The 26,544-nt window shown below is 36.9% G+C and overlaps 2 protein-coding genes across 2 annotated transcripts; one reads left to right on the top strand and one right to left on the bottom strand.

Annotated features, from left to right (window-relative positions):
* Nucleotides 1–6,864: 6,864 nt before the first annotated feature.
* On the bottom strand, nucleotides 6,865–20,024 carry LOC121751692. Its single transcript, XM_042146492.1, has 28 exons — nucleotides 19,873–20,024; nucleotides 19,578–19,752; nucleotides 19,351–19,463; nucleotides 19,061–19,177; nucleotides 18,558–18,704; nucleotides 18,111–18,470; nucleotides 17,868–18,016; nucleotides 17,556–17,677; nucleotides 17,363–17,454; nucleotides 16,806–17,046; nucleotides 16,611–16,668; nucleotides 15,237–15,397; nucleotides 15,079–15,149; nucleotides 14,805–14,978; nucleotides 14,617–14,688; nucleotides 13,065–13,166; nucleotides 12,895–12,984; nucleotides 10,105–10,180; nucleotides 9,867–9,969; nucleotides 9,709–9,778; nucleotides 9,409–9,588; nucleotides 8,732–8,854; nucleotides 8,540–8,623; nucleotides 8,252–8,436; nucleotides 8,001–8,139; nucleotides 7,868–7,927; nucleotides 7,423–7,527; nucleotides 6,865–7,331 (listed from the first exon to the last, which is right to left on the bottom strand). The coding sequence occupies exons 1-28, from the start codon at nucleotides 19,978–19,980 to the stop codon at nucleotides 7,218–7,220; spliced, it is 3,591 nt and encodes a 1,196-aa protein (XP_042002426.1). The 5' UTR covers nucleotides 19,981–20,024; the 3' UTR covers nucleotides 6,865–7,217.
* Nucleotides 20,025–21,866: 1,842 nt separating this feature from the next.
* On the top strand, nucleotides 21,867–26,393 carry LOC121750461 (adenylate kinase 4-like). The gene is made up of 6 exons (XM_042144996.1): nucleotides 21,867–22,145; nucleotides 23,364–23,509; nucleotides 23,589–23,708; nucleotides 23,788–23,955; nucleotides 24,208–24,297; nucleotides 26,060–26,393. Exons 1-6 carry the CDS (start codon nucleotides 22,037–22,039, stop codon nucleotides 26,156–26,158), a joined length of 732 nt encoding a protein of 243 aa, XP_042000930.1. The 5' UTR covers nucleotides 21,867–22,036; the 3' UTR covers nucleotides 26,159–26,393.
* The last annotated feature ends 151 nt before the right edge of the window (nucleotides 26,394–26,544 follow it).

Genomic DNA, 26,544 nt, shown 5'->3' with positions numbered 1-26,544 from the left:
TGTTCAGTGCACGCGATTAGGTTGATTTGTTGATCCCAAATATGTGCTTTTAATATCGGTGTAGAATAATACAAGTCTCGTGAGCAACTTGGAGTGACGTCTTTTTCCTGTTTGAAAAGTCTTCCTTAGTTAACTTGCAGTAGTATTTTGTCATCAACTTTTAGAAATCAAAATCTACAAAACAAATCATCTTTTAGTATGTCTTTTCTTTGTTTTAGAATTAAATAATCAATTCCTTCCCTGTGGATCGACACTCGAAATATTACAATCGACACTGTGATTCCTTGTGAGATAGGCAACACAATTTTCACCAAATGTCTATTGGATCAAGGATCGGGGATCTCACTGATGGCGTTGAAAACGGCACGTGCCATTGGATTAGAGAAGAGGATGGAACCCATCGACATTGCTCTACAATTGGCTGATCACTCCATTGTGAAGCCCACTGGAATAGTAGAGGATGTCTTGGTCAAGGTAGACAAGTTCGTCATCCCCGTTGATTTCATAGTATTGGATATGCCCGAGGACAAAGAGGTGCCAATTCTGTTTGGCAGACCGTTTCTTGCCACGGGGGACGTGTTGCTTGGAGCAAAGGACAACTCAGTCACGTTCAGAATTAATGGTGAGCAAGTGACCATTAACGTGGAGAAAGCGATGAAGCATCCTAGTGATGCAAAAGCGTGCTTTAGAGTTGACGTCCTCGACAAGTGTATCTTTGATAAGATGCGTTGCTCGGCAAGTATAGAAGGAAGCGTTTATGATAAGGGGAGCTTGGAAAGAGACTTTGGTTCGACAATTAAAGTTGATTTTGATTTTGATGAAAGTGAGGATGCTCAAATTGATCAACCAAGTCTCGAGAATGAATGTGTGGTGGATAGTTTCGTGGCGGATGTACAGCCTTCAATTGAAGTACCACCAAAGCTAGAATTGAAGCCACTCCCGACAAATCTGAAATACGCATTCCTTGGTGAGGATGAATCTTTACCGGTTGTGATATCGGCGATGTTGAATGATGAAGAGGAATTGAAGTTGATAGAGCTACTGAAGTCACACAAGAAAGCTCTAGGTTGGTCCATTGCCGACATCAAAGGAATTAGCCCCGCAATATGCATGCATAAAATCTTGATGGAAGATGGAGCTAAGCCGGTAAGAGAGAGACAAAGGAGGTTGAACCCACTTATGCAGGAAGTGGTTGAAAAAGAAGTGAAGAAATTGCTGAAATATGGGATGATCTATCCCATTTCCGATAGTGAGTGGGTTAGCCCGGTACAATGTGTACCAAAGAAAGGGGGAATAACCGTGACCGTCAATGAGAAGAATGAGGTTTTGGCAACTCGATTGGTGAACTCATGGAGAGTTTGCATGGATTATAGAAAGTTGAATACGGCGACGAGAAAAGATCACTTCCCGTTGCCATTTCTGGATCAGTTGCTCGACAGGATTGCGGGTTATTCCCACTATTGCTTCTTAGACGGATACTCGGGGTACAATCAGATTGCAATTGCCCCGGAAGATCAAGAAAAGACGACATTCACATGTCCTATTGGAACTTATGCCTTCCGCCGGATGCCTTTTGGTTTGTGTAATGCACCGGCTACATTCCAACGATGCATGATGGCAATTTTTTCCGATATGAATGAAGACATCATGGAGATCTTCATGGATGATTTCTCCGTCTTTGGATCCTCATTTGACTTTTGCTTAGAAAACCTTAGACGGGTCCTACAAAGATGTGAGGAGTCAAATCTCGTGCTAAATTGGGAAAAGTGTCAATTTATGGTCAAGGAGGGCATAGTGTTGGGACACAAGGTGTCAGAGTTGGGGTTGGAGATGGATAAGGCGAAGATTGATGTGATCTCGAAGTTACCTCCCCCAACGAATGTGAAGGGCATCCGTAGTTTCCTTGGTCATGCGGGATTCTACCGACGGTTTATAAAAGATTTTTCAAAGATTGCAAAGCCACTTTGCAACTTGCTTGAAAAGGATGCCAAGTTCGTCTTTGATGGGAAATGCCTTGAGGCATTTGAATTGTTGAAGAAAAAGTTAGTCGAAGCTCCTATTATTATCACACCCGACTGGTCAAAGCCGTTTGAGCTGATGTGTGATGCTTCGGACTATGCTGTGGGGGCCGTTCTAGGCCAAAGGAGAGACAAAGTTCTACACGCCGTCTACTATGCTAGCAAAGTACTCAACGAAGCTCAACTGAATTACACCACGACAGAGAAGGAAATGCTAGCAGTAGTGTATGCTTTCGAGAAGTTTCGTGCTTACTTACTTGGCACGAAGGTGGTAGTGTTTACGGATCATTCGGCTATCAAGTACTTGATGAACAAGAAAGATGCAAAGCCTCGGTTGGTGAGGTGGATCCTTTTACTACAAGAGTTTGATGTGGAAATCAAAGACAAAAAGGGGACCGAGAATTTGGTAGCCGATCATCTGTCTAGATTAGAAGGATTGGAAGAGACGGAAGATGAAAGAAAGAAAATGATAAATGAGAAATTTCCCGACGAGCAAGTGTTGCAAGTGGAGGCTCGGGAAACATATGTGCCGTGGTTTGCCAATTTGGCGAACTACCTTGTCACGGGCATTATACCAGAAGGGTTGTCTTCTAATCAAAAGAAGAAATTTTTGAGTGACACCCGCACGTATGTTTGGGAAGATCCGTTTCTCTTCCGCATTTGTAGTGATGGAGTTATTCGAAGGTGCGTTGGAGAGCATGAGCACCTTCAGATTTTGTCTGCATGCCATGATTCGTTGTATGGCGGCCACTTTGGAGCACGACGAACGGCTTTTAAAGTGCTTCAGTCCGGATTCTTTTGGCCATCGATCTTCAAGGATGCAAAAGCTTATGTAGAGAGATGTGACAGTTGCCAAAGAACCGGCAATATCTCGTGGAGAAATGAAATGCCGATGAATAACATTCACGAGGTAGAACTATTTGATGTTTGGGGAATAGACTTCATGGGACCGTTTCCCAAGTCTAATGGGCAGCAATACATTCTCGTTGCTGTTGACTATGTTTCTAAGTGGGTAGAGGCAGTGGCCTCGGCAACCAATGATGCCAAAGTGGTGTTGAAGTTTATCAAAAATCACATCTTTAACCGCTTTGGGACACCACGAGCTATTATCAGTGATGGAGGAACTCATTTTTGCAACAAATTGTTTGAAAACCTCCTAGGAAAGTATGGTGTCCAGCACAAGGTTGCTACCCCTTATCATCCCCAAACAAGTGGTCAAGTTGAAGTCTCCAATCGTGAGATAAAGCGGGTGCTTGAGAAAGTTGTAAGGCCGTCTCGGAAGGATTGGGCTCAAAAGTTAGATGATGCTTTGTGGGCATATCGAACGGCGTACAAGACCCCGATTGGAACTTCGCCATACAAATTGGTCTTTGGGAAGGCTTGCCATTTGCCGGTAGAGCTTGAGCACAAAGCTTTTTGGGCTTTGCAAAAGCTTAATTTGGATTATGATGCTGCAGCCGAGAAGAGGATGTGCGACATGAACGAGATGGATGAGTTTAGGCTCCGTGCCTATGAGAGCGTTGACCTCTACAAGGAGCGGGCTAAGAAGATTCACGATGCAGCCATTAAGCCTCGTCAATTCCATGAGGGACAACTGGTCCTTTTGTACAACTCTCGGCTTAAACTGTTTCCGGGCAAGCTCAAGTCTAGATGGTGGGGTCCTTATGTGGTGCACAAGTTATACCCCTATGGTGCTGTGGATGTTCGGGATCAGAAGAATGGTAGCATTTGGAAGGTGAATGGCCAACGTTTGAAGGCCTATGTTGGAGTTGAAGGAGGCATGGAGACAGAGGAAGTGACTACACTAGTGGACTCAAGAGTGTAGATCAAGAATGAAGAAGGTCGAGCCAACGACTATAAACAAAGGCGCTGATTGGGAGGCAACCCAAGTTTTTTTTTTTTTTTTTTTTTCTTTTATTTTTGATTTCTTATGTTGGAGGTTTTGTTTGCTCAATTCTTTCCTCCAACATTTATTTTGAATTGAGTGTTCTTTTTGTGTGTTTTGTTTTTGTTTGTTGTTTGTGTAGGAGCAACATGGAGAAAGGGCTTACATTGGAGCTTATGAGAGAGTACACCTACAATTGGAGATACACCCGCCCTCCCACCCGAATGCACTATGGACGTCACGCCAAGTTTGGGGGAGTTCTCTTTCCCTTTACTTTTAATGTTCTTCTTTGCATGCATTGGGGACAATGATGCATTCAAGTTTGGGGGGGTTGATTTATGCATGATGTATGTTTGTTGGGTGTATTTTTTGCTAAATGTGTTTTGAATCATGTATTTGACGGGTGCATGTTAGATCTTCGGCTTTCTGGTTGGGAAATCTTGCTTGATTTTATTTGAACTTTGAAGCTTAGGATGAATGGAATGGGTGCATGAATTTATTTGAAAGAGCATGTCATGATTACATCCGATTTCTTGAGTTGAGGAGAGTATGAAAATCGCATGTCTTGTGGAAATTATTTTGGGTTGATTTGCTTTATCGAGTGAAGTGCTTGCGTTCGTTTGTGTCAACGATTTGGGAGGATAAGGCACTAGGATGAACTCTATGGCCAAATAATCACATGCCTAGTCCATCAAATGATCCCCTAGAAGCCACTTTGAGCTTAATTTCCTATTTATTGTGTAAACACTTAGCCTATCACTTAGCCAATTAAATAAGCCTCATTTTAGCCTCATCGAAAGACCTTGCTACTATTTGGGTGCTAAATACTAGTTTGAGCTTAGTGGTTGAATGTTGAGTGTTGGGTGGTGTATTGCAAAAGTGTAGACATTTTTAGACTTGATGTAATGTATAAGTGAAAAGAATGAAGTTCTTAGAGAAGAAAAAAAAAACAAAAAAAAAAAAGAAAGAAAAAAACGACCTCTAAATTTGCAAGAGTCGAGGTCTTGTTTAGAAAAAAAAAGAATAAGCTTGATGGAATAAAGATAGAGCTTCTACATTTGTTTGATGTAATCTTGTCTAGAATAGATCTCAAGTTTGGGGGAGTGTGAGTTTGGTTGTAAAATTTATCTTGTTTGATCTTTGGAAGGAAGTTGTAGGAGGGAAGAATTTGGCACTCAAATGTGTAGCCTTTGAGCTCACTATCCATATTTATCTTACCTCATCCCTAGCCCCATTACAACCTTGAATTAAGACCTTGGACCTTTTTGTTGATGCTTGTGGATGCTTTGTAAATAACTTGGTAGAGTTAATGAAGTTTGATTTGAAATCCGTGAGTCTATGTGGTAAGTAATGCTTGACGAGTCAATGATGACGGTTTGAGTTGTTTGATCACATGTTTGGACTTACTTTGAAATGCACCTTGACTTGAAGTTCTAAGTTGATAAGTGATGGTTCATGAGAGTGGGAAATCTTGATTGAAATTGTTGGGGGTCTCGACTTTGTCATTCATGTCTCTACGTGATTCATTCTTATAAAAAAAAAAAAAAAAACTTCTGAAAAAAAACTTTTGTGAGTTGAGCTTCAAAGTGTTGTGTTTTATATGATCTTGCCCGAGGACGAGCAAGTAAATAAGTTTGGGGGTTTTTGATGTGAATCAAATTTACATTGTTATTCCTATAACTTTACATGATTTATATAGTTTGATGCTTGCAAAAGTGTGTTTTATGGTGTAGGAAGAGGAGTAAATGGTGAAACAAAGAAGGAAGCTCGGAGGGTGAAAAGCTGTCCAGAAAGCTCTCAAAATTGGCCACCCGGCCGGGTGAATTTTATGCCTAATAATTAACCCGGCCGGGTGTGATGTTTAGAACGCGAAGATTCCAGAAAGTGGTCAAAATAAGGTACCCGGCCGGGTTAATTTTCAGCTGTAAAATAAACCCGGCCGGGTAGTTCATTTTAACTGCTATATTGCAGTTTTGTGGCGGTTTGAAAAATGTGTAAAGGGAACGGATGGGACGTGACAAGGGAAAAAGGGGAGAGTTGGCAGGAGGATTAGAAAAAGAAAAAAAGGTGGGGAGAAAGAGATAGATGTGACGTGAGGGAGCTTTAATGATACACCAAAAAAATTGAGGAAAGAGGTGGCGGCGAATTCAGAGTTTCTGCCATCATTCCGACGCTCCGTTTCAGAATCTCAATTCCACTCAACGAGAGCAAGCTTTCTACGGTTTTCATTGCATATTTCACCATGTTTTTAGGCTAAGCTCCCTATGTTGCTCCAAGTTGTAATCTAGGCTTGTATGGATGTTTTTACACCATTAATTTCATATGTTTGTGTCCAACAATGTGCTTAATTTTATTCACTATGTTTTTGGCTATGGATGTAGTGATGTTAATTCCTTTGCTATCGTCTCTTTAACATAGCTTAGGATTGATCGTTTGTTGGTATGCTTTCGATTTAGAACTGTTCAGGGGATAAATTGATAGTGGATTAGGTAAGTGATTATAGTAGACGACGTTCGTTCCCGCGCATCCGCAGGAATTAAATGTCGTTGAAAGTTGGTTCATGGAACAAGTGTTCAGCTGACTGTGAACTATACGTCGTAGACATGTTCAGTGCACGCGATTAGGTTGATTTGTTGATCCCAAATATGTGCTTTTAATATCGGTGTAGAATAATACAAGTCTCGTGAGCAACTTGGAGTGACGTCTTTTTCCTGTTTGAAAAGTCTTCCTTAGTTAACTTGCAGTAGTATTTTGTCATCAACTTTTAGAAATCAAAATCTACAAAACAAATCATCTTTTAGTATGTCTTTTCTTTGTTTTAGAATTAAATAATCAATTCCTTCCCTGTGGATCGACACTCGAAATATTACAATCGACACTGTATTCTTGCAGTATTGCTGTAATATTAGAGTTAATTAATCAAACTTGTATGACTAAACACTTGATAATTGAACTCCAAAATTACACATCAAAAACCAACTATAATTTCTTATTGTTAGTTATAGCAACAACACAATCAAGAATGGAAACAACTATATGCGCAGGATCGACTAATTCTTCTCAGACCCTATAAAAAGTAATGAGGGATAACAACATAGTCGTCGTTTCCAGCCGAGATGGGGGGAGACAAAACAAGCCATTCATTTTAACTTATTACGAGGCTATTCTAACCTTTCACCATCTCAACAAAAACTATTGTAAAACTTCAAAATCTATACTCCCATTATACAATTGGTGTGGCTTGATTCCACACCACATTCGACATAAAAAAAAAAGAGCTCAGTTGAGAGAGAACAAACAGTCGAAGAAGGCCATCACATGAAGTAGCTCAGGGGTTTTTTCCTTCTGGACCCCCCTTCACCGTATAGCTCGTTCCACTGAAGAAGCTCGGTCATGTTTATTGACTCTGATGAGACACTTGCACAAACCTATTTTTGCCAAAATTATTAAATGTTAAAAGTTTAGTTCACAAAGCCAGTAAGACTGAGAGTAGTAAGGCTTTAATAATTCTTCACTCACCCGCTCATGAGCGAATTTGAAGTCTTCTGAATTTAGCGAACGAATATCAGTGCTCCCACTCAATGCTGGTGGAGGCCTACCTTCAGCAAGAGCAGCTTCTTGATCCTGTTATTGACGCCCATTACAAGTCAACAGTAGAATTTCCAGAAATGGGAATGGTTAAATATCCAACATATTGTCAAACAATCATGACGACATATATCAAGAAATTTTCGATCATGTCAAGTTACACCGAAATCAGGAATGGCTAGCACAGGCAACTATGGAAACAGAATGTATCCAAAATATGATTAAAAAAAGGTGTACTTATTCCCGCAAAATAACTCATAATAGTATCATAAAAATAACCCTTGGTTATGCTAAACCCTTATGTGCCAATAACATTGCACATTCCCTCAGGATTAGTATATCATAGCTGTTAGCATTAAACGAAGAAACATAGTACCTTTTTCTCCTTCTCCAAAATCTCTCTAATTGGGCGATGTGCAGCCGTCACACACAAATTCTGAAAGGAAAAACAGATATTATGGTGGCCCAGTCCTACAAATAATTCTTTACAAAAAAAGACGCAGTCTGACCTTAAGATCACTTCCTGAATAACCATCGGTCATACTTGCAACAGAAGCGAGATCCACATCTGGAGACAAGTCTTCTTTAGCTAGTATCACTCTTAGTATCTTTGCTCTGTTGGCAGCATCTGGCAAGTTCACCATCAATCTACAAAGAAGTGGTAGGAGATTAAAACATCAATGATAGATTAGATTCACAATGCCATTAGTCTATTTGTGTCCAATACTAGGTGTTCAGAAGATAGCTGAACTTGCTTTACCTGCGCGGCAGTCGCCTAATCACAGCCTCATCAAGGTCAAAGGGCCTGTTTGTGGCAGCAAGTACCAAAACACGTTCTGTGTCTTTTGTTCGTAACCCATCCCAGTTCACCATGAATTCATTTTTCATTTTGCGCATGGCCTCATGCTCTCCAGGATTTTCTCTTCTTCCTAGCATGCTGTCAACCTTGGCAAGGAGAAGGGGGATAGAGAAGGCCACAAGAAAACTAAATCAGAGAACTGGTACTGAATGTGATGAGAATGATGAAACATAAGGTGGCGTGCCATACTTCATCAACAAATATAACACTAGGAGCAATTTTACTAGCCAGCGAAAAGACAGCCTTGACATACTTCTCGCCCTCACCAAACCACTGAAAGAGCAAGAAATAAGCAGTAGATGTTAAACAAGTTATATGAATGCTATGTGTGTATCTAGTACCATCCTATAAAAGTTATACACAAGTAGTCATTTTAAACACCTTAGATGTTATGCTGGACATTGATATGTTAATGAAGTTTGCACCAGCTTCAGTTGCAACAGCCTTTGCAAGCATTGTCTTTCCTGTTCCAGGGGGACCGAATAAAAGTATACCCTTGCAGGGCTGCAAGAGAAAATTTTGAAGTTACTGTGATATCATATAATTATGTAAATAAAAGCCTGGTAATGTATCTATTAGTAATCTATGAAGTAGTCCGACAGGGGAGAGAGACTATATTTGAGATTTGAGAAGATCAGCAGTTTTAGAACATGGAGAGAATTCCAAACAGAATGCAGATTACATGCTTGTAACAAACATAAGTTAATGAGAAAATGTTGACTGTCTTGTACATAAGTCTGTTGTTACATATCAAGAATACAGTAGAAATAGATCATATTGCCATTCACAGATAATTCAGAAATATTAAAACTAAAGGAATGATTTGGCAAGTATTGCCTCATGATTTTACAAAGAGCACTAGTTGGGGGAAAGAAGCAATGATGAGGCATATGTGCAAAACAGAATAAATATAACATGAATCTACAAGTTGAAGTGAACCCAATAACAAAAAAGTTTTTGAGAGAAAAAAAAATGACCCAAAATTATTGTCAAAAGTGGCAAAATCAAACTAGAAACTGATAACTAATTTTGTTAGCCAAAATTAATAGAGATGTTACCTTTGTCAGTTGGCCCTTGCAAAAAAGTTCAGGCCGCTGTAAAGGAAGCATCACCAACTCTTTCAATGTATCTTTGACATTTTCTAGTGCTCCAATATCATCAAACGTCACACCAATATCGCTGGGAGGGATTACATCAGCTAGAAGTCTCTTCTCAAATTCATTCTCAGTCACAACATCCTGGGAATTGGAAAAACATGATATTGTAATCAACAAAGATGTAATCGAGCATTCAAAAAAATCAACCAAAAAGATAGCTTTGCTAAATCTATAATCTAATATCCATCAGCTTAGTAGGACCTTCAGGGATTTCTTTGAACTCTTGGAATCATTCTGGATTGCATGTAGGATTCCGATCCCATACTGGATGCTGATACAAAAGGTTTCGTAAACAGTTTAGTTCCATGTTTATGCGCATTGAGGAACCCATCACACTTTAAGTGACAACTTGCTATTACCTCTCTATAGCCAAAGTAACCCTGGCATCTTTGAAATCTGTTTCAGCTTCAGGATTTGTCATCATATGGTGACTTAAAGCCCAACCAACCACCTTTTCGGCACCTTCAATATATTTCACAAACTCTTCAATTATTGTCAACAAGTTTTTGTTCATTTGATATAAAACCATAGTGCGTCAACTGAAAAATTAATAAAAAATTTAGAATGTTGATAAGGGGAAGTAAAAGATAATCTTACTCTCAATTGTGAGTGTTTGGTCTTTAATGTTCAAGGATTCAAGCTCATTACACTCCAGTCTACTACGATTGAGGACCTGCATGTAAGAACAATAGCCATATTTTTAATAAAGCACTAGCAGCCCGAATTCATAGGATATTAATACTAGACAGTTCAAGGCCAACCTTCATCTTTTCTAAATGTATGGGGTTCCAGTCATTTTTTTATTTTCATTCTTTTACTGCAATTTTCCATTTCATGAGGTACTATGCCTATATAGTACTTCGATTTTGAGGATGGAAGAAAGCAACTGGCTAAAGAGTAAAGTGCTTTCCTAGTATAAGGAAGAAGAGACAAAAATCTTGTTTTCCTATTACTAGGGAATACCTCACTAGTAGGAAAATCATAACGTATTTTCTCTTTTCATCAATAGACTGCTTTATCCTTTCATTTGCGCTCTTTACTACCCAATAATGAGTTTTCTCAATATTGATAACAGCACATTTATGTCTTTTTTTAGCATGATATATTTCTCTGTGTTATTCTACAATTAAATTAAGGGAACTGTTTGGGGTAAAACAAACAGCTTGTCTTTTGTTTGGGAATTTCCTTGCTTGATAATTTGGTTACCATCATTAGGTGCTGGGAGGGGGTTGATGCAGCAACACATCTCGTAATATGATATACTACAAGTTTAGAAAAAAGAAATCGAGTTTGAACGTTAGGTATGCAACTGTATGCTCAGGTTAGACATTGAGTTCAAAGAGGCAAGTTTCCAAGATTACATAAATTGGCTTAATACAAAGTTGATTTTATAGCACTATTATCTAAATGTCCATTAATATTAATAGTTGGCACAAATTTGTCCACGTAAGGAAGGTCCATTTCTTCAATGTTTATAAAAGCTGCGGTGGCACTTTTCTGTAAGAGAATTTTGAAAAAACGCCATCGCCATGACGATTTGTGGCAGATTTGATGGCGGCACCATGACATTTATGGCGGCTTTTTTTACTGGCTTAGCCTTCTATTTAGCCATTAGCCCTAAACACGGTTCATTCGCCCAAAAAATCAGACTCATTTACTAAAATCCGACCTGATTTCACACTTGAAATAGGGTTTTAATATGTTTTCAGGTTTCCTCCACATTTAAACGCAAACACTACTATTTCCCTATCTATCCACCTCGGCCGCCCTAGTTTGCGCCGTCTGTTTAGCCTCATGTTTTATGTCTGTCTATTGATTCAGTTTCTTTTCAAAATATATTTAGATTTTCAATTACTATAATACTATTATAATGGGTAATTTGCCTGTACATACCTACACTTATACCAAATTCTGGTTTGGCATACCAGCTGTAAAATCCGCCTATAAATACCAAACTAGTATTGATTTGTTATGATTTTGCAACCAAATATAGATTTATTCTAATTTTGCAACCAATCAAAATTTCGACACTAGCATAGCTAGATGACTTACTTGGCACTATCGGATGTCAACCAAAACAATGTCACGTTTCAAGCAACAAAAGAATATCATATTATACTAGATAAAATAATTTCATTTGTTGAATTCTGATTTATATTAACCCATATTAGAGCCAAAAAAATTTATTGGTTACAAAATCTAAACAAATCAATAGTTCAGTAATTATAGAAGACGGATTATAAAGATGGTATGCAAAACCAGAATTTGATGAAAGTTTAGGAATTTTCTAGCAAATACGCCTAATTATAATTAACAAACCTATAATTATACTAATGCAGTAGATTCATTCAAAAAAGAGAAATGGGCTCGAGCAAGTAGATGCATGATTTGAATTATGAGATATTACCAAAAATTGGATGACAGATACAACCATAGAGATACAATTGATCAAATTTCGCTCAATGACACTGATGAGTGTAACGAGTGGTTAGTTGGAGAGTTGGATGATGCTAATGTTGTAGGCAATATTGTTTATTAATGAAGATTTGCTTGATTGGAATACTGTGTACAAGACTTCAGGGGTTGGAGAGCCTTTAGAATATACTAGGTCCAAGAAAAGAAAAGAGTCCCCTACATCAATTTGTAATAGAGGTTCTAAGAGAGACACAAGTACTACAACCCATCTACAAAAAGGGAAAGGCAAATTGGAAGTGGTGGTTGAAGAGAGAAGGCTTGTAGATGAAGAATCCAAAACGAAGAATTTGAGCAAGAACATGTTGGGAATATTAATGCATCCAAAGGTGAAGAGGGAGAAGGATTTGTTTCGTTGGATGTTGATGATAATGGCGAGGACAGGGATGACTATGTTGAGGTTGATGAGATGTGAGTTTAGACTTAATATGTATTGATGTATGATGCTTTACATTTTAATTATTTAGCTAAGACTTCAAATATTAGACATATTATGTCATGGTTCATGACATTATGTTTTAATTGTTATTTTAAGATTGAAATATTCATTTTCTAATGAGGCGGGCCCCATTATCCACAAACAATTCTCCAATTACTTGTTCTTTCTAACTCTCTTATTTTACCAATTGTGCATAAAAACATGTGCCATCCTAAATGTCCATATTTTTATGATACGGAATATTTTCATAATATTTTATTTATTTATTCATCGACCGGCATGCCGAGCGCCATAACTTTGTGGTAGTTTTTGGTCAACTGTCGTAAAGACGCCATACGACATTCATAACATTCATTTCGTTATAGACTTAGCATGTTGGTTGATGCTCTTTATTAGGCAAAATAAGCATGTACAGGTAAGAAATAAAAAATAGAAAACAGGAATATAGTTCTATTGTGATCAAAAGAATTCCTCACAGTTCGTAAGTTATTCAGATTTGCGATCAATTTTAGGGTTTCAGCATCCCGTTCCAATTGCTGCTTCCAGCTAACCAGGAGTGCTTCATCCTGCAGCATTCATAAGCATTATCACACAGTACGAATGGCACAAAACCAGTCTGTGGCTATTAAGGAAACCAAGAACAAACCTGGGGCAGGTGAATTGTAACTTTATTAGGAAAAAGTTTGGAGAGAAGCTTAGTGGCCTTTGTAACATCCTTTGTTCTATCATGCAACCTCCCAAAACTATCCTGAAGTTGCCATATATCATTATATTAGCAAATAAAACACTCACGAACCATGGTTTATGAGCTTGTGCTCTATGAAACCAAATTCTTAAAACGAGATTACTTAATCATCCAGAAAACATCGGCCTTTCAAACACAAAAGTCCATCAGAAAAACAACACAAGTGAACAAGGTATCAGGTAATATTCTCTTGGAACATCCAGAAGACACCTCAAAAAGGGAAAGGAGAAGTCTGAACAAAGACTGCTCGACTCTTTGTAGACCTTGCCCAAAAGTGAACATTTAAAACAGAAACAGTTGAAAGTTACTTGATGGGATATTATAATGCTAGAGTATCCCCTCCCAAATGCAACAACATCCTCCTTAGACCTTATTAAATTAATATACCAAAAGAGGTAAGCAATCGACTGATAAGTTAAATAATTAACCAATTTATAGTGTATCTATAATCTAGAATACTGTAAACACATTCGTAATCCAATTCGTACAAAAAGCTCCAAAATTAGCTACATTTCAGCGAATACACTTCCATTAACTTCAACTTCATTGTACTTATAGTCAAAGTAATTGATTTAATCTGTCAAACAAACATTAGATTAACTAAAGAGTTGAATACATTGGCTCATTGATATTGCAATTACATAGCTAAAGATACTCTAACAGATAAGCTCATGAAGGTGTATACATTAATTTAGGGCAAAAAAATTTAAACCATATGCATAGAGGGAATGTTTAACTGGATGTTACTAACTTGACTTTATCAAATATAAATAGAATTCTGATTAAGTAATCTCAGTATGAAGAAAAGGCTGAAGCTGCAATTTACTCTTTTTAAAATATTGTGGCAGATTATTTTATGACAAACAGATCATAGTATATTGTAATGACTTTGGTGAAAAGCAATTTATTCCAAATTCATTAATTTACGCAGCACCATACAATATTATTATAAAACATAAATACATAATAAATCTATCGACCATAACACTTACAGATATTTTGTTGCGCCTTCATAATGAGGCCAAATAAAAAAATGAAACTGAACATTGGCATCATCCAACCACTTATTGTAAAACAAAAGGATAAACAAAAAAGATCCATATGCAAAGCTTAAGGGGAAAAAACACCACTTTATGTTAAAGGTGTATTGAAGTGATGCAATAGTTTCTCCAGGATTAATTCTTAATAAAGTGATTGGATAGCATCTTTTGGGGTTCTCCATGCTAATCATTCAACCATCGATCTTCCATACTTCATTATGAAATGAATAATCCACATGCTACTATAGACGAATTGCAACTTGTTAACATTCTTAAAATATGCCAAATATAAGGGGTTAGCACATTTTGCAGATAATACATGTTCAAGACTGTTCACTGCAAAATCATTACTTTTTTCAACACACAACCAACCAACTAATAAAACTATCGGAACTGTATCAACAAATTCTTACAGGAAAAGCCAAGTCAAGCAAAGCAGTCTGGTTGCTGCCAAATTTTGTGAAAAGCAAACCACCAGGATGAGACTGCAAAGGAAGCAACCAATTACTGAAATAATTCGGATACACAACAAGAAATTATAAGGTGTGAATGCCTTCAGAGATGGTTTGCCAGTATAATGGATATGGTCAATACTGAGTACCTTTTCTTTACGATTATCTGTCTGAGTCTGTGAGCCAATTATTACAATATTATTAGGAAGCTTTTCCAGCTTATTCTTATATGTGCAATATGATTCTGAATTTCCTGCCATTGACTTCTCAGCATCTTTCATAAATAAAATAAAGGGCGAATATCTGCTTACTACAAACACCGTCTACAAATAAAGAGAGAAAACAAAGATTAGTATTAGAAAACACATGAGGCATACAAAAGCATCATTCTTAACTCAATTATTTTAAATCATGCAACCCCACCTCAAACATAGTGTCTATGAGTAATTTGTCCAAATCCTCCACACCAGAGGTATCCAACCGAAGCTCATTGGCTGTAATAAAAGAGACAAATGTCTGAGATACGAGATCAACTAACTCACACAACGCAGATAAGAGGACAGCAGAGAAGGTGAATTCACCATTGCAGAAGAATCCCTGACCCTTGTCACAGAGACCTCCAAAATCAACACCATCTTGCATAAGCTTGTCGAATCTCACACCAATTTTTGACAGGGGATTATCTTCAAATGGCAAGAGAACCTTGCCTCGCATTCCAGGAGTAGGACCTCTAAAAACCAAGCTAAAAGACTGTTAACTCACAATGTCTTGTAACAGAACAGGAGCCACCAATAAAAGCACATATGTGCCTTTGTATATCAATATATTAGACTAGTATACATATGCAATATCGGTCGAATCCAAAAATACAAAAGAGACCAAATAAGGTGTCTCTTCAGAGATACAGAATAAGAATATGATTGCAAAACATATAGTATTTGTTTAATAACATGGTGATGTCTGGAAACAATGAACCCTTTCATCTTGGTAAAAATATACCATCACTTAAAAGGCCTTTAACAGGGACTGCAATCCAACAAAAAATTCAAGTATCTAAGCTGAAGCCAGCTAAGATGTGATTTAATAGCATTGAAACTCTGTAATCAATAAGTTCGTATCCGACACCCTAGACCAATGGCCTCCAAAAAAGGAAATTTGGCTTCTAATGCTTCACCCATTTCTTTAATCAGTAATACTCCCTCCGTCCCAAGGAAGATGACCCCTTCCTTGGGAAGCATGGGATTTTATGTATGTTTATTTTGTGGGTTAAGTGGAGAGAGAGAATAAAGTAGAGATATAGGTGTTTCCATTTTTAGTAATGGGTCATCTTGATTGGGACAAACCAAAAAGGAAAGTGGATCATCTTCAATGGGACGGATGGAGTAGTAATTATTACCACGCATAAAGAGTCAGAACTAAAACATAACTGCAATTGTAGGAAGTCGTGAAATGAAAATAGCATACAAATATTCCAAGGGTTGGGTGAAAATCAAAGCTAAGATTTCATGAATAAACTGAATAAGATAAACTTGAGAAATAGTCGAATGAGAAGCAACATGGAATCTCATCCATTGGAAATTAGAAAACTGTGAAGCGCGATCAGTAGCAAAATTGGTAACTTTTGTACAAAAAAAAGACCATAAGTTAGTGACTTAGTCAAGCATTAACTACGAGAAACGCAATCACAAGTATAACTGATTACAATCAATTGGTTGGAAAAGGGTCTTAAGAAGAGCAAACTCTATTGATAGGGTTTATGCCAAATTGAAGGTAAACAATGTTGAGATCTCATTAGTCTACGATTTTATATAAATGCAAAATCACAACAAGGTCCAAGCCAATATGCTTGGAGTGCACTTGAAAATTTCAGCAAGGTTATCCTTCATAAAAGAGTTTTTTAGTATAATTCGAGCTATATTCTGCAAGAACAATTGCAAATGAATGACAAAAAATACCTGGCAGAACTAGAATATAAACCAGCAGAAGCTGGGCCAATAAACTTAACCCGATCACCTAAGATTTTCAAAAATCAGGCACATGTTAGAACTTAAATTTACATACATTGTGTTATATATATGGCCCTTTGAAGTGGCCTGTTAACACACATTCTGGCAAAGCAGACTAAACATTCGCCAAAATATCGTACTTACCAAATTTGATAGAAACATTCTTCGTCGTGTTTGCTGAAGATGGAACATTATCAGTTTCCCTTTCTGTAGGCGACTCCAAGCAAGGCTGAGGAGTACTCAGCAAATTTTTGGTATCTGCTTCGACAGGTGAAAGTTCATTGTCCTTAACAAGCTCTGAGGATTCAGGAACTTGTTTGCTGGTATTACTCACTTTCTCTACATTATTTCCCACTTTAGGAAGCTCAACATCCTTTGAAGAACCCTAAGGCACGAGGATAACCAAGAAATTGCAATGAAGCTCAACATCCATTAAAGTATCAAACATTCGAACAAACTATCACTATCCTCGATTGACACTGGGGTTGCTTCATTTTTTTCCTTTAAAATTTAAAATAAAAGCATGGAATAAGATTAATAAAAGAGTTTCATCAGTACTTAATCAAGTAAACCTAATAGCCTACAAGAACATAATTCAGTCAAAGAAGATAACTGCTTTTGTCCTGATTCCAAATATAACTATACAACAACATCATCAAATGCACAAATAAGTAAGGATGCAGTAATGTCTCTAATCTTACTTTCAAGAATGAATGGCTGTCAAATATGAGCAATTTAGCCCCAAAGTAATGAGCCAGTGCCTTTGCCAACATCTCCTGATAAATATCAGACCCTGGAAAATAATTGTAACCACATTGTAAGAGTTCAGATGCTACAAAGATCAGAGGCAAACCTGATAACATGAATTTAGATAGATATGGCCAAACCAGATACCTGCTGGACCAGAAAGCAAGATTCTTGGATTCAGAGTAGGAAGCTCAGACGTTAATTTAACTTGATCCTTGTGTTTTAGTTGTATATAAGAAGCTGCAATAAGCACACTTTTTGTGCTCTCACTGCAAGTTACATGAAAAGTGAAAAAGTATTAAGAATCCATCACAAAGGTGGGTGCTTTATATATGTGATGATCAATTTGCCACATCAACTGCAAGAAGTATGTATAAGAAGAATGCTTGCTTAATTTGTTTTTGTTTTATAAATAAGATATTTGCTAATGTATGTAGTCTATGCAATGGACTGATCTACCTCAAATAGTATGGAAAATTATCAAATGAAACATCCAGGTTTCGCCCATCCAAAATTGCAGCAATTAAGTCATCTCTAAATGCTGAACTCCGTGAACACATCACTGATTGAGATGCTGGTGCAGGATCCCTAACCCAGTCTCTGTCTTCCTGTTTAAACAATGTCCACTCCTGAGTTATTTGAAAATAAATACCATAAGATCAAATTTAAATTCTGTTATTCCACCAAAACTATGTGACTTGCCTCCAATCCGGATTCTACATTGCCATCAAGAGGGAGATTCTTGCTTACAGCCCCATCTTCAGCAGCTACCTCACTTCCTAAATTGGTAGCTGAATTAACTTCTTGGCCATCAAGATCATCCTCATTAAGAATGGGCGAGGAAGGTGGTAGATCACTTCCTCGTAAATTTTTACCACTGGCCTGCGAAGTGGGCTTTACACGTGATAGATCAGGGCACATAGAAAGTGACGCCAAAATTGAAGCCCCTGCTACAGCTGATGCATCTCCTCGTCTTTCAACAGGAATGAACTTTCCTATATTAGTCTGAACATCTGGAGGAGGGGTCTTGATTACACTATCATACGGTAGCTGTTGGAAAATCTATATGGATGAAACTAAGGAATCCCACAAGGATGACTGGACACATGAAAGAAGGAGCATAGCAATGGTAAATAAATTAAAGGATACATAAGCATGACTTCCCAGAAAGCCAAACACCACTTCATCCCCTGAACTGAGATCACAACTTGTGTTTTTCTTGATTGTTTTTCCATTCACTAGAACACATCCTTTGCTTCCACGACTTTCAAGCACCGCAACAGGTTTATCATCACGCTGATCATTCCCAGTAAGAGAAAAATGTCCAGTAACACAAAATTAGCATTTCAGACCACAAGAGTTTACAAGATGTAGAGTATGTCGAGCAAAACATTAAGTGGCATGTGTCTACAACTTATTCATCATGTATTGATGAAAGGTTGCAGACTTGATAAGAACGGCTGCATGTACTTGACATAACCAGCATATTATATACTCTCCTATTCTAACTACTCCAAATTACTATTATCCACCATTCATAACTGAAAAGCATAAAAAAAATTGAAACCTCTAAGCACAAGTATGCATGACTTGTCCTAAATCCTACAGTATAAAAATCAAAATAGTGGTAGAAAATCGAAATATAAGAATACCTGGTCAAGACGTATGGAGCATAAAATCGCACTGATAGTCTGATCCCGAATCAAAAGATTAGCTTGTTTGCTTGAGCCTACCAAGAAATTGGTTGTATACACAGAAACAGTAGGATTCTGCAAATATATCGATAACATTAGCATTCACTTAGCACAGCACTAATATCGAAACTTCAAGAAGTTGAGTGGTTGAAACAACTAAAATATACAAATAAGATAAGAAATTCAAAACAAGAACGCAGCTTTGCACCACAAACAATAAAATATAACGAACAGCATACTAGAATCACCTGCGGAGATTCCGTAAGAAGTTTACACCAAGGGGAGGTTGTTTCATAACTTTGATGTTGCTTCCGCGATAGCAACGAACTCCTCGGCTTCTCCAATGCAGTAGCTGCAGCAACTAAATTTCAAAATTTTCAACGAATTCCAACCATTTTCAGGCATGCACATTTCGGGTACCAGCTAATTTGACAACATTCCAACAAATTCCAAACAGAAATAACTGAGAAGCAACCTTCGGGAACCACAGGTGTAGCAACAGAAACTGAGGCGGCGGCATCAGGAGCTGTGTCGGCGGCATCGGCGGCGGTGGTGGCGGGGAGCTCCGGCGGATCAGCCGAGCTTATTTCCTTTGGGTTCTCCGCCGGCGAGGACTCCGACGCCTTCGGATTAATGCTATTAGTCGCGCCCTACACTCAAAAGGAGATAAAATAAAACCACTCAGAACAGATTGGTGCAATCCAGAAAGGAACAAAGCAATAGCGGTGCATCTCGGTGCGTTTAGAGAGAGAGGGAAAGAGTGAGAGTGCCTTTTGACGCTTGGGAGAAGAAGGTTTATTGTGATTATCATCGGACGGCGAAGATGATCTCTTACTATTATTCGACGGCAGGGATCCACTTCGCCTCGTCGACACCATTTCAGCTTCCGCTTCTCTTTCTGGAATTCGTTTATCTTTTTAGAGAGAGGGAATATTTATTTATATGGACATCACTCTCTTATCTGTCATTTAAAGGAAAACAAGATGGGGAAAATTGAAAAATAAAAAGAGTTTAGGGGTTTAATTTATAATATAAGGCTTTCTCGGGGTATTAAAATAACTCCTCTGATGGGCGAATGGATCGGGTCGGGTTTTTTTGTCAACTCGGGGGGTCTTAATATATCAGTATATCACCAATTTAGTTATTACTCCATGAAGTAAAATGACATTACTATTTTATTTTATTTATTTTTATTTTTTAAGAACATCTTTATTATTTTAGTATTCTGGCGTTCCATCTCTTAGTATAAGAATGCCCATAAAACAGAAAAATAAAAATAAAAATAAATCTAAAAAACACATCTCAATTTTAGTCAGTCCATATGTACGATATGTATATAATTATTAATTTAATCGCTATATGAAATATAAAAAAATGATTTTTTTTAATTAGATAAATAGTGACCAAATCGTCTTAGCAATAAAAATAGTGTAGACATATAGTAAGAGAGTCATGTTAATTGTTTTTAAGAAGAATGTCATGTTAATTGCTAATTCTATTTTACATCTGAGTATTGTTGCAAGACAGAGCAGAAGAAATAGTCATTATTTAGATAATTAAGATAAAAATTAGCCATTAATATAAGAGCTTAAAAATAATTACACTTACTGTCTTTCACAATAGTGAATATAATAAACGACTACATCATTTGTTTATAAGAAGCTAATGTTTCAGTGTTTGAAGTGATTGTGTATAAATAGATGAAGTGACTACATCATTTGTTTATAATATAAATTTAATTTTTATATTTAGAGTTTTTATGTTACTAAAATCAGTGGTTATTCTAATTTGACCCAACATTTTATTAGATTCAATATTTATTTTTGATACTTTGAATCTGATATGTCAATTAAAATCATCATTTTATTTCTAAACCGTCCTTTTGGTCTTTAGGTATGGATGATTTGCATAAGAATCTTCGATGGCCGTCAAACCATGTTCGTTTGCCGCTATTCTTTAATGTAAAAATGCAACATTATTTTCCATACACAACCAAGGATGAGATTATAGGATGTTAAAATATGTCCTTTTGGTCTTTAGGTATGGATGATTTGCATAAGAATCTTCGAGATGGCTGACAAACAATGTTTGTTTGCCGCTATTCTCTAATGTAAAAATGCAACATTATTTTCCATGCACAACCAAGGATGAGATTATAGGATGTTAAAATATCCGGCTACATGAGTATTGTTATTCAAACTACCTAAATGGATATGTTGTGAGACCAAGTCGTGCATTACAACATATTTATGCACAATTAGGAAATACATTATTCACATGCTTCCACATTGGAGAGTACATTTGCACGATGCTGCATCACTCCATCATGTGGTGATGAAGCATTTGGTTTGTATTTTTTATGCATACAATATATTCAATTGAGGGATTAAAGGAAAGTTGTGCATATCTTTGTTGCTGACATTTGTTTGTTCTCGTGTGTTTCAAATAACGTATGCTGAACTTTAAAGTACTAATTCTCACAATATTTACAATTTTATCATGATGCCAAAAAATCAAACAATTATTTAGAGAACAATCTCAGCGAGTAATCTCATGTCACGCAAAATTAATATTGGAACACTATTCTACCCCCAATACTTATTTTTAAAATAAAAGATAAATATTGGAAATAAACGGATTTAAATTAAAATCTAAAATTTCAAAATTCAAAACCATGTATTACCAGTAATATAATATCATTATTATATTCAAATTAAACATTACAAACTCTACGTCGATTGGGATTTGGGAGGGTCAAAATTGTCATTTTGAAAAAAAACCTCAGCATGCGACTGCCTCCGCCTGAATGCGGTGTTGAAAATCCCAAATTCCCGACTCCCAAAAACACAAGTAAAGAATTTGTGATTTGAATAGGCATTGGCATTTGGCACTCAGTCCTCATCCGCTTTTCCACAAGAGAGAAAGTAAGCAACAATGTCTGCTCCGGCGAATCTCGAGGACATGCCATCGGTGGATCTCATGACGGAGCTCCTCCGCCGTCTCAAATGCCAAACCAAGCCTGACAAACGTCTCATTTTAGTTGGTAATATTTCTCTCTCTCCCGAACATACGTGCTTTTTCATTGCCATATCCTTTTTATTGCTTTATTTCTCTTTATTTTTATCTTTATCTAATGGAATTTTTGTTTCTGAAATGTTGTTAAGAGTCTATGTGGCTTAGATTTGATATAGATGAGTACCTGGGCTCACAATTTGCCAATTTCGGAAAAGGAAATTGGATTTGGGGCTTGGAAGGAACTTGTGCATTGAACGTTGACCGGAGTGATGAATGAAGATGCTTTTAATTTGTATTCTATTGACAAACTGAGGCTCAATTCCTTAAGATTTGTTTCTATAAACTGCATCTCTACAGCTTAGTGTGTTTATCTTGCCGATCCTGTTTTTGTAACGTCATTATTTCTCAAGTTTCAATTGGCATTGCGTTTGAGGCTTGGCGCTAATTTTCAAAATTCTAACTCTACTTGTTTCAAGTAAAACGTGGCATAGCCTCCTTTCATGAACAACCAAAATGCATGCAGCTTTGAGCGGTTTCCTATAGAGTCAGAGAGTTGTTTGGTTTTATGTGAAATTATATTTGAGGCTTGGTTACCTAAAACCAAATGTTAAGCTTGACTTATTTTCAGTTAAAAGCGTTTACTGAACAATTGAAGTGCATACTATTACCCAAAATAGTTGGAAGTTTATATCAAATGCACAGTCCTGAACTATTTGGACTTATGGGAGAGCAAGCTGAAATTGCCTTGCAAGATTAGCTGGTGGCACTAAACGAATGAAACACAAATGATGATTGATAAAGTCATTGTGTAAAATTGTCTCAACATATAGGAATCCTTATGTTCGTCAATTTCAAGTTTGCAATAAGATTGATGTCATATTTTCAAAAGGTGGATTATCATATTCAAGTTTGCAATAAGATATGTCATATTTTCAAAAAGAGAATTATCATATTCATGTTTGCAATAAGATGTCATATTGTCAAAAAGAGAATTATCATATTCTTTAATCATAGTTTGATAACTAGTACCAGCAAGAGCATCTTGGTATACTAGTGTATCTCCACTAGAATTCCTCAGCTGGTGAGATGGCATACAGTAAAACTCTGACGTTCTTCCTATTGTCTCTGGTACACAATCTTCTGGAAACAGTCTCCCGGGGAACTGTTTTTTCTGAAACATGCTTTCTCCAAAGATACTTCAAGTCTTTAAGCAATAATCTAGTTCCTTGGTAACTTAAAACTGCAGGTCCACCAGGTTCTGGAAAAGGTACTCAATCACCAATTGTGAAGGATGAGTATTGTTTATGCCATCTGGCTACTGGGGATATGTTGAGAGCTGCTGTCACTGCAAAGACTCCCCTTGGAATCAAGGCGAAAGAGGCCATGGAAAAGGTACATGTGACACTGTATCTGCTTTAACTTCAGATGACAGAAAAAGTCACCATGATTTTATTTACTTATGATTTCTCAGGGAGAACTTGTTTCTGATGATTTGGTTATTGGGATAATAGATGATGCACTAAAGAAACCTTCCTGTCAGAAAGGTTTTATTCTTGATGGATTCCCAAGGACAGTTGTCCAAGCAAAAAAGGTTGACACTGTCTGATTAATATTATTGAATTGGTAAGCTATAACATTTATAATCTGAACCGGGTCTTTCTTATATTCAGCTTGATGAGATGCTTGCCAGACGTGGAGTTAAGGTTGACAAGGTTTTGAACTTTGCAATCGATGATGCTATCTTGGAGGAGAGAATTACTGGTCGCTGGATCCACCCTTCCAGTGGCCGTTCCTACCACACCAAATTTGCACCTCCCAAAGTTCCTGGTGTAGATGATGTAATATAATGTTTTCCACTTTTCCTTGGTCATCATTGCAAATGAGAAGTCATTTTCATCCTTTTACTTTCGTTATGCTAAATTCATGTTGCCAGGTTTGATCTTTGAGTTATAATTGCTACTTATTTGAGTAGTCATTTAATTTTAATGCTAATGACTTTTTTTCTTTCTCTTTGGGATAAACATGTTTGGCTGCTTCATCATTAATCATCTTTGAGGCTTAGACTCTGATTTTCTGTAATTGTTTTGAAGGTAACTGGAGAGTCATTGATTCAACGTAAGGATGATACTGCAGCTGTTCTAAAGTCAAGGCTTGAAGCTTTCCACAAGCAAACTAAACCAGTATGATTTTTTATTTTTTGCTCTTCCGCTTTTCTTCTCCCACCCCAACCCCTCCCCATAAAGACTTCTTTAGACTCGTATTTCTGGGCATGCTATTTTAGCTGTTATTTCTTCTCTTGTATGCTAAACTTTTTGATGCTACTGAGATCACATTTTGGTGTTTTTGTCTCAAATGTTTTTCCTACAAATACCATGTGTTTTTATTTACTGGCTAGAAATAAAATAGTGAAAGATAAGTTTCCAAACATTTTATTAAACCTGAAGTCACTTTAATACCTGGTTAGTTTCCCTGATGAGTGATACTAGGAATTAAAAAAGCACCACAAAATCAAACACCTATGGTGCCTTCACTGCACATACAGAATTGTTGACTATTCTGTAAAAATAACACAACAAAATAAAATATTGGAATGCCAAATGGTTCTTTAACTTATGTTTATTATATTAAAATAAGTAGTTCTAATTTGTACTATTCACTAGTTAAAATAAGCTTTATGGAGTATATAATTAAGAATAAAAATTGAGACTAGATCGTTGGAGATGGCCTTATAAGAAGATTAAAATTTTTAAAACTGAGCTCACTGGTTAAGTTTGAACTTTCTCATGTTCTTTTGCTCTATAGTTTTATCTGGCTTCATTATATGCATAAAGCACTGTAGTTTTGAGTAGAGAAGCACTGCATCCGAAGTCCAGCATCAGCAGATTTTGCTACTCTTCCATGATTCTGTTATGCTCTCCAACTTCTTTATGCACTGATACTGTTGTAATGTTGGTTCGGTTTTATCTACTCAACTCATTCTCGTTGCTTCTGAGAGATGCCACTTAGAAATATCTAAATGGGAAAGACATATAGATGAACCTCTTATAATTAGTCATATCATCTCTACCAAGATGCCTACTAACATTCTTTACGATCCTTCAGTACACTCATTTTATAGTAAACCCAGTTATATCAGAAGCATCTCATTTTTAATTGCAAAGAAGGTGCAGATTATTGTGATACTAAAATTTTGGCAGACTTATATTAGGAAAAGGATATTTTTTGTTGAGATCTAGGATGCCCGTTATGTTATTTAGAATATATTGTAAAAACTTTCTTGCTTTAATACAGATGGTTGGAAGTATTTTATGACAAACAACCACAAAGATATCTTCAGGGACATGCCTCATGTTACATTGCTTTTCATTTTTCTCCTACAAAACACCTAATTGATTCTCATTCTACACAAATTTCTACAAAAATTCATCCACCCCACATTTGTTCTCCATAATCAACAAACAACTGTGGCCATCGTTGGGAATGAACTAAACATTACCCTTAGATTTAGGCACCAGAAATAAAAAATGGTGAACTTTATTTGAATTTGAGGGATGTGTCCATTTTGCTAGTATCATTAGAACCCTTTGGAGACGCCCAGCTTGGGAAGTTCATCAAGCTGAACTGTAATTCAGTAGTTGCTGGAAAAGTTTCAATAGGCATGGTAACAACCTTTCTCCACACAATATTTCTCTGAAGTCCCTAGTTGGGTGCAGGCAATTCCACTATAACCCTGATTTGCTTGATTAGTTACTTTAAGGTATATCTTGATTGTTGATGCCTTTGCTTGCACAAAACTGAAGCTACACCATTTCATCCTAATTGGAGCTCGAAGTAGTTCTGTGCCAAATTCCCTTGATATTATGATATTTGTTAGATCTATTCCTATGATGCATTTTCTTCTAACCTGTTCTATTTTACATTGTTAACGTCGTACATTTTCAGGTCATTGATTACTATAGCAAATTGGGCGTGGTTGCAAACCTCCATGCGGAGAAAACTCCTCAAGAGGTGACGGTAGAGGTCAAGAAGGCACTCTCCTGATTAAAAGCAAGGGATTTTGTTTGTCAACTAATCAATAAACTGTAAACACATTGTTATCCTGATACATTTTTTGACATCATATTGAGAGGCTCTAGGATCATATCCTTTTTTGCTGAGTTGTCACAATTTAACTGTGTCTCAATCTTTTGCTATAACATACCAGGTTTTGGAAGGTAGACCATTTATTTGTAACTGAAATGTATTTGCTATTCTAGAACTACAGAAATTTATCTCATGAGACCCTGCAACTATTGTGAGTATGTGTAAGCATGTGAACTATATTAACGCACTACCACTATTCATGAATGACTTGGATTCTAATAGAAAAGTCAATACAAAAAATTCATATTCGATGCTCCAGTACTATTTCTTATTCGTTTAATTAC

This window comes from Salvia splendens, chromosome 10, assembly GCF_004379255.2.
Source record: "Salvia splendens isolate huo1 chromosome 10, SspV2, whole genome shotgun sequence".
In the NCBI taxonomy this organism is placed as follows: domain Eukaryota; kingdom Viridiplantae; phylum Streptophyta; class Magnoliopsida; order Lamiales; family Lamiaceae; genus Salvia; species Salvia splendens.
Note: the sequence above shows the minus strand (reverse complement) of the source record. Positions and strands in the feature narration are given on the sequence as shown.

Bases quoted from the DNA above. Each gene is read 5' to 3' on its own strand.
- LOC121751692 (XM_042146492.1), bottom strand. From the start codon at position 19,980: ATGGTGTCGACGAGGCGAAGTGGATCCCTGCCGTCGAATAATAGTAAG. The intron at 14,979-15,078 runs GTGGGGTTGCAT...CTTTATTTGTAG, and splicing joins TCATAGACACTATGTTTGAG to ACGGTGTTTGTAGTAAGCAG. The intron at 8,624-8,731 runs GTGTTTAAAATG...TTGCTCTTTCAG, and splicing joins TGTCCAGCATAACATCTAAG to TGGTTTGGTGAGGGCGAGAA.
- LOC121750461 (XM_042144996.1), top strand. From the start codon at position 22,037: ATGTCTGCTCCGGCGAATCTCGAGGACATGCCATCGGTGGATCTCATG. The intron at 22,146-23,363 runs GTAATATTTCTC...TTAAAACTGCAG, and splicing joins CAAACGTCTCATTTTAGTTG to GTCCACCAGGTTCTGGAAAA. The intron at 23,510-23,588 runs GTACATGTGACA...ATGATTTCTCAG, and splicing joins CGAAAGAGGCCATGGAAAAG to GGAGAACTTGTTTCTGATGA.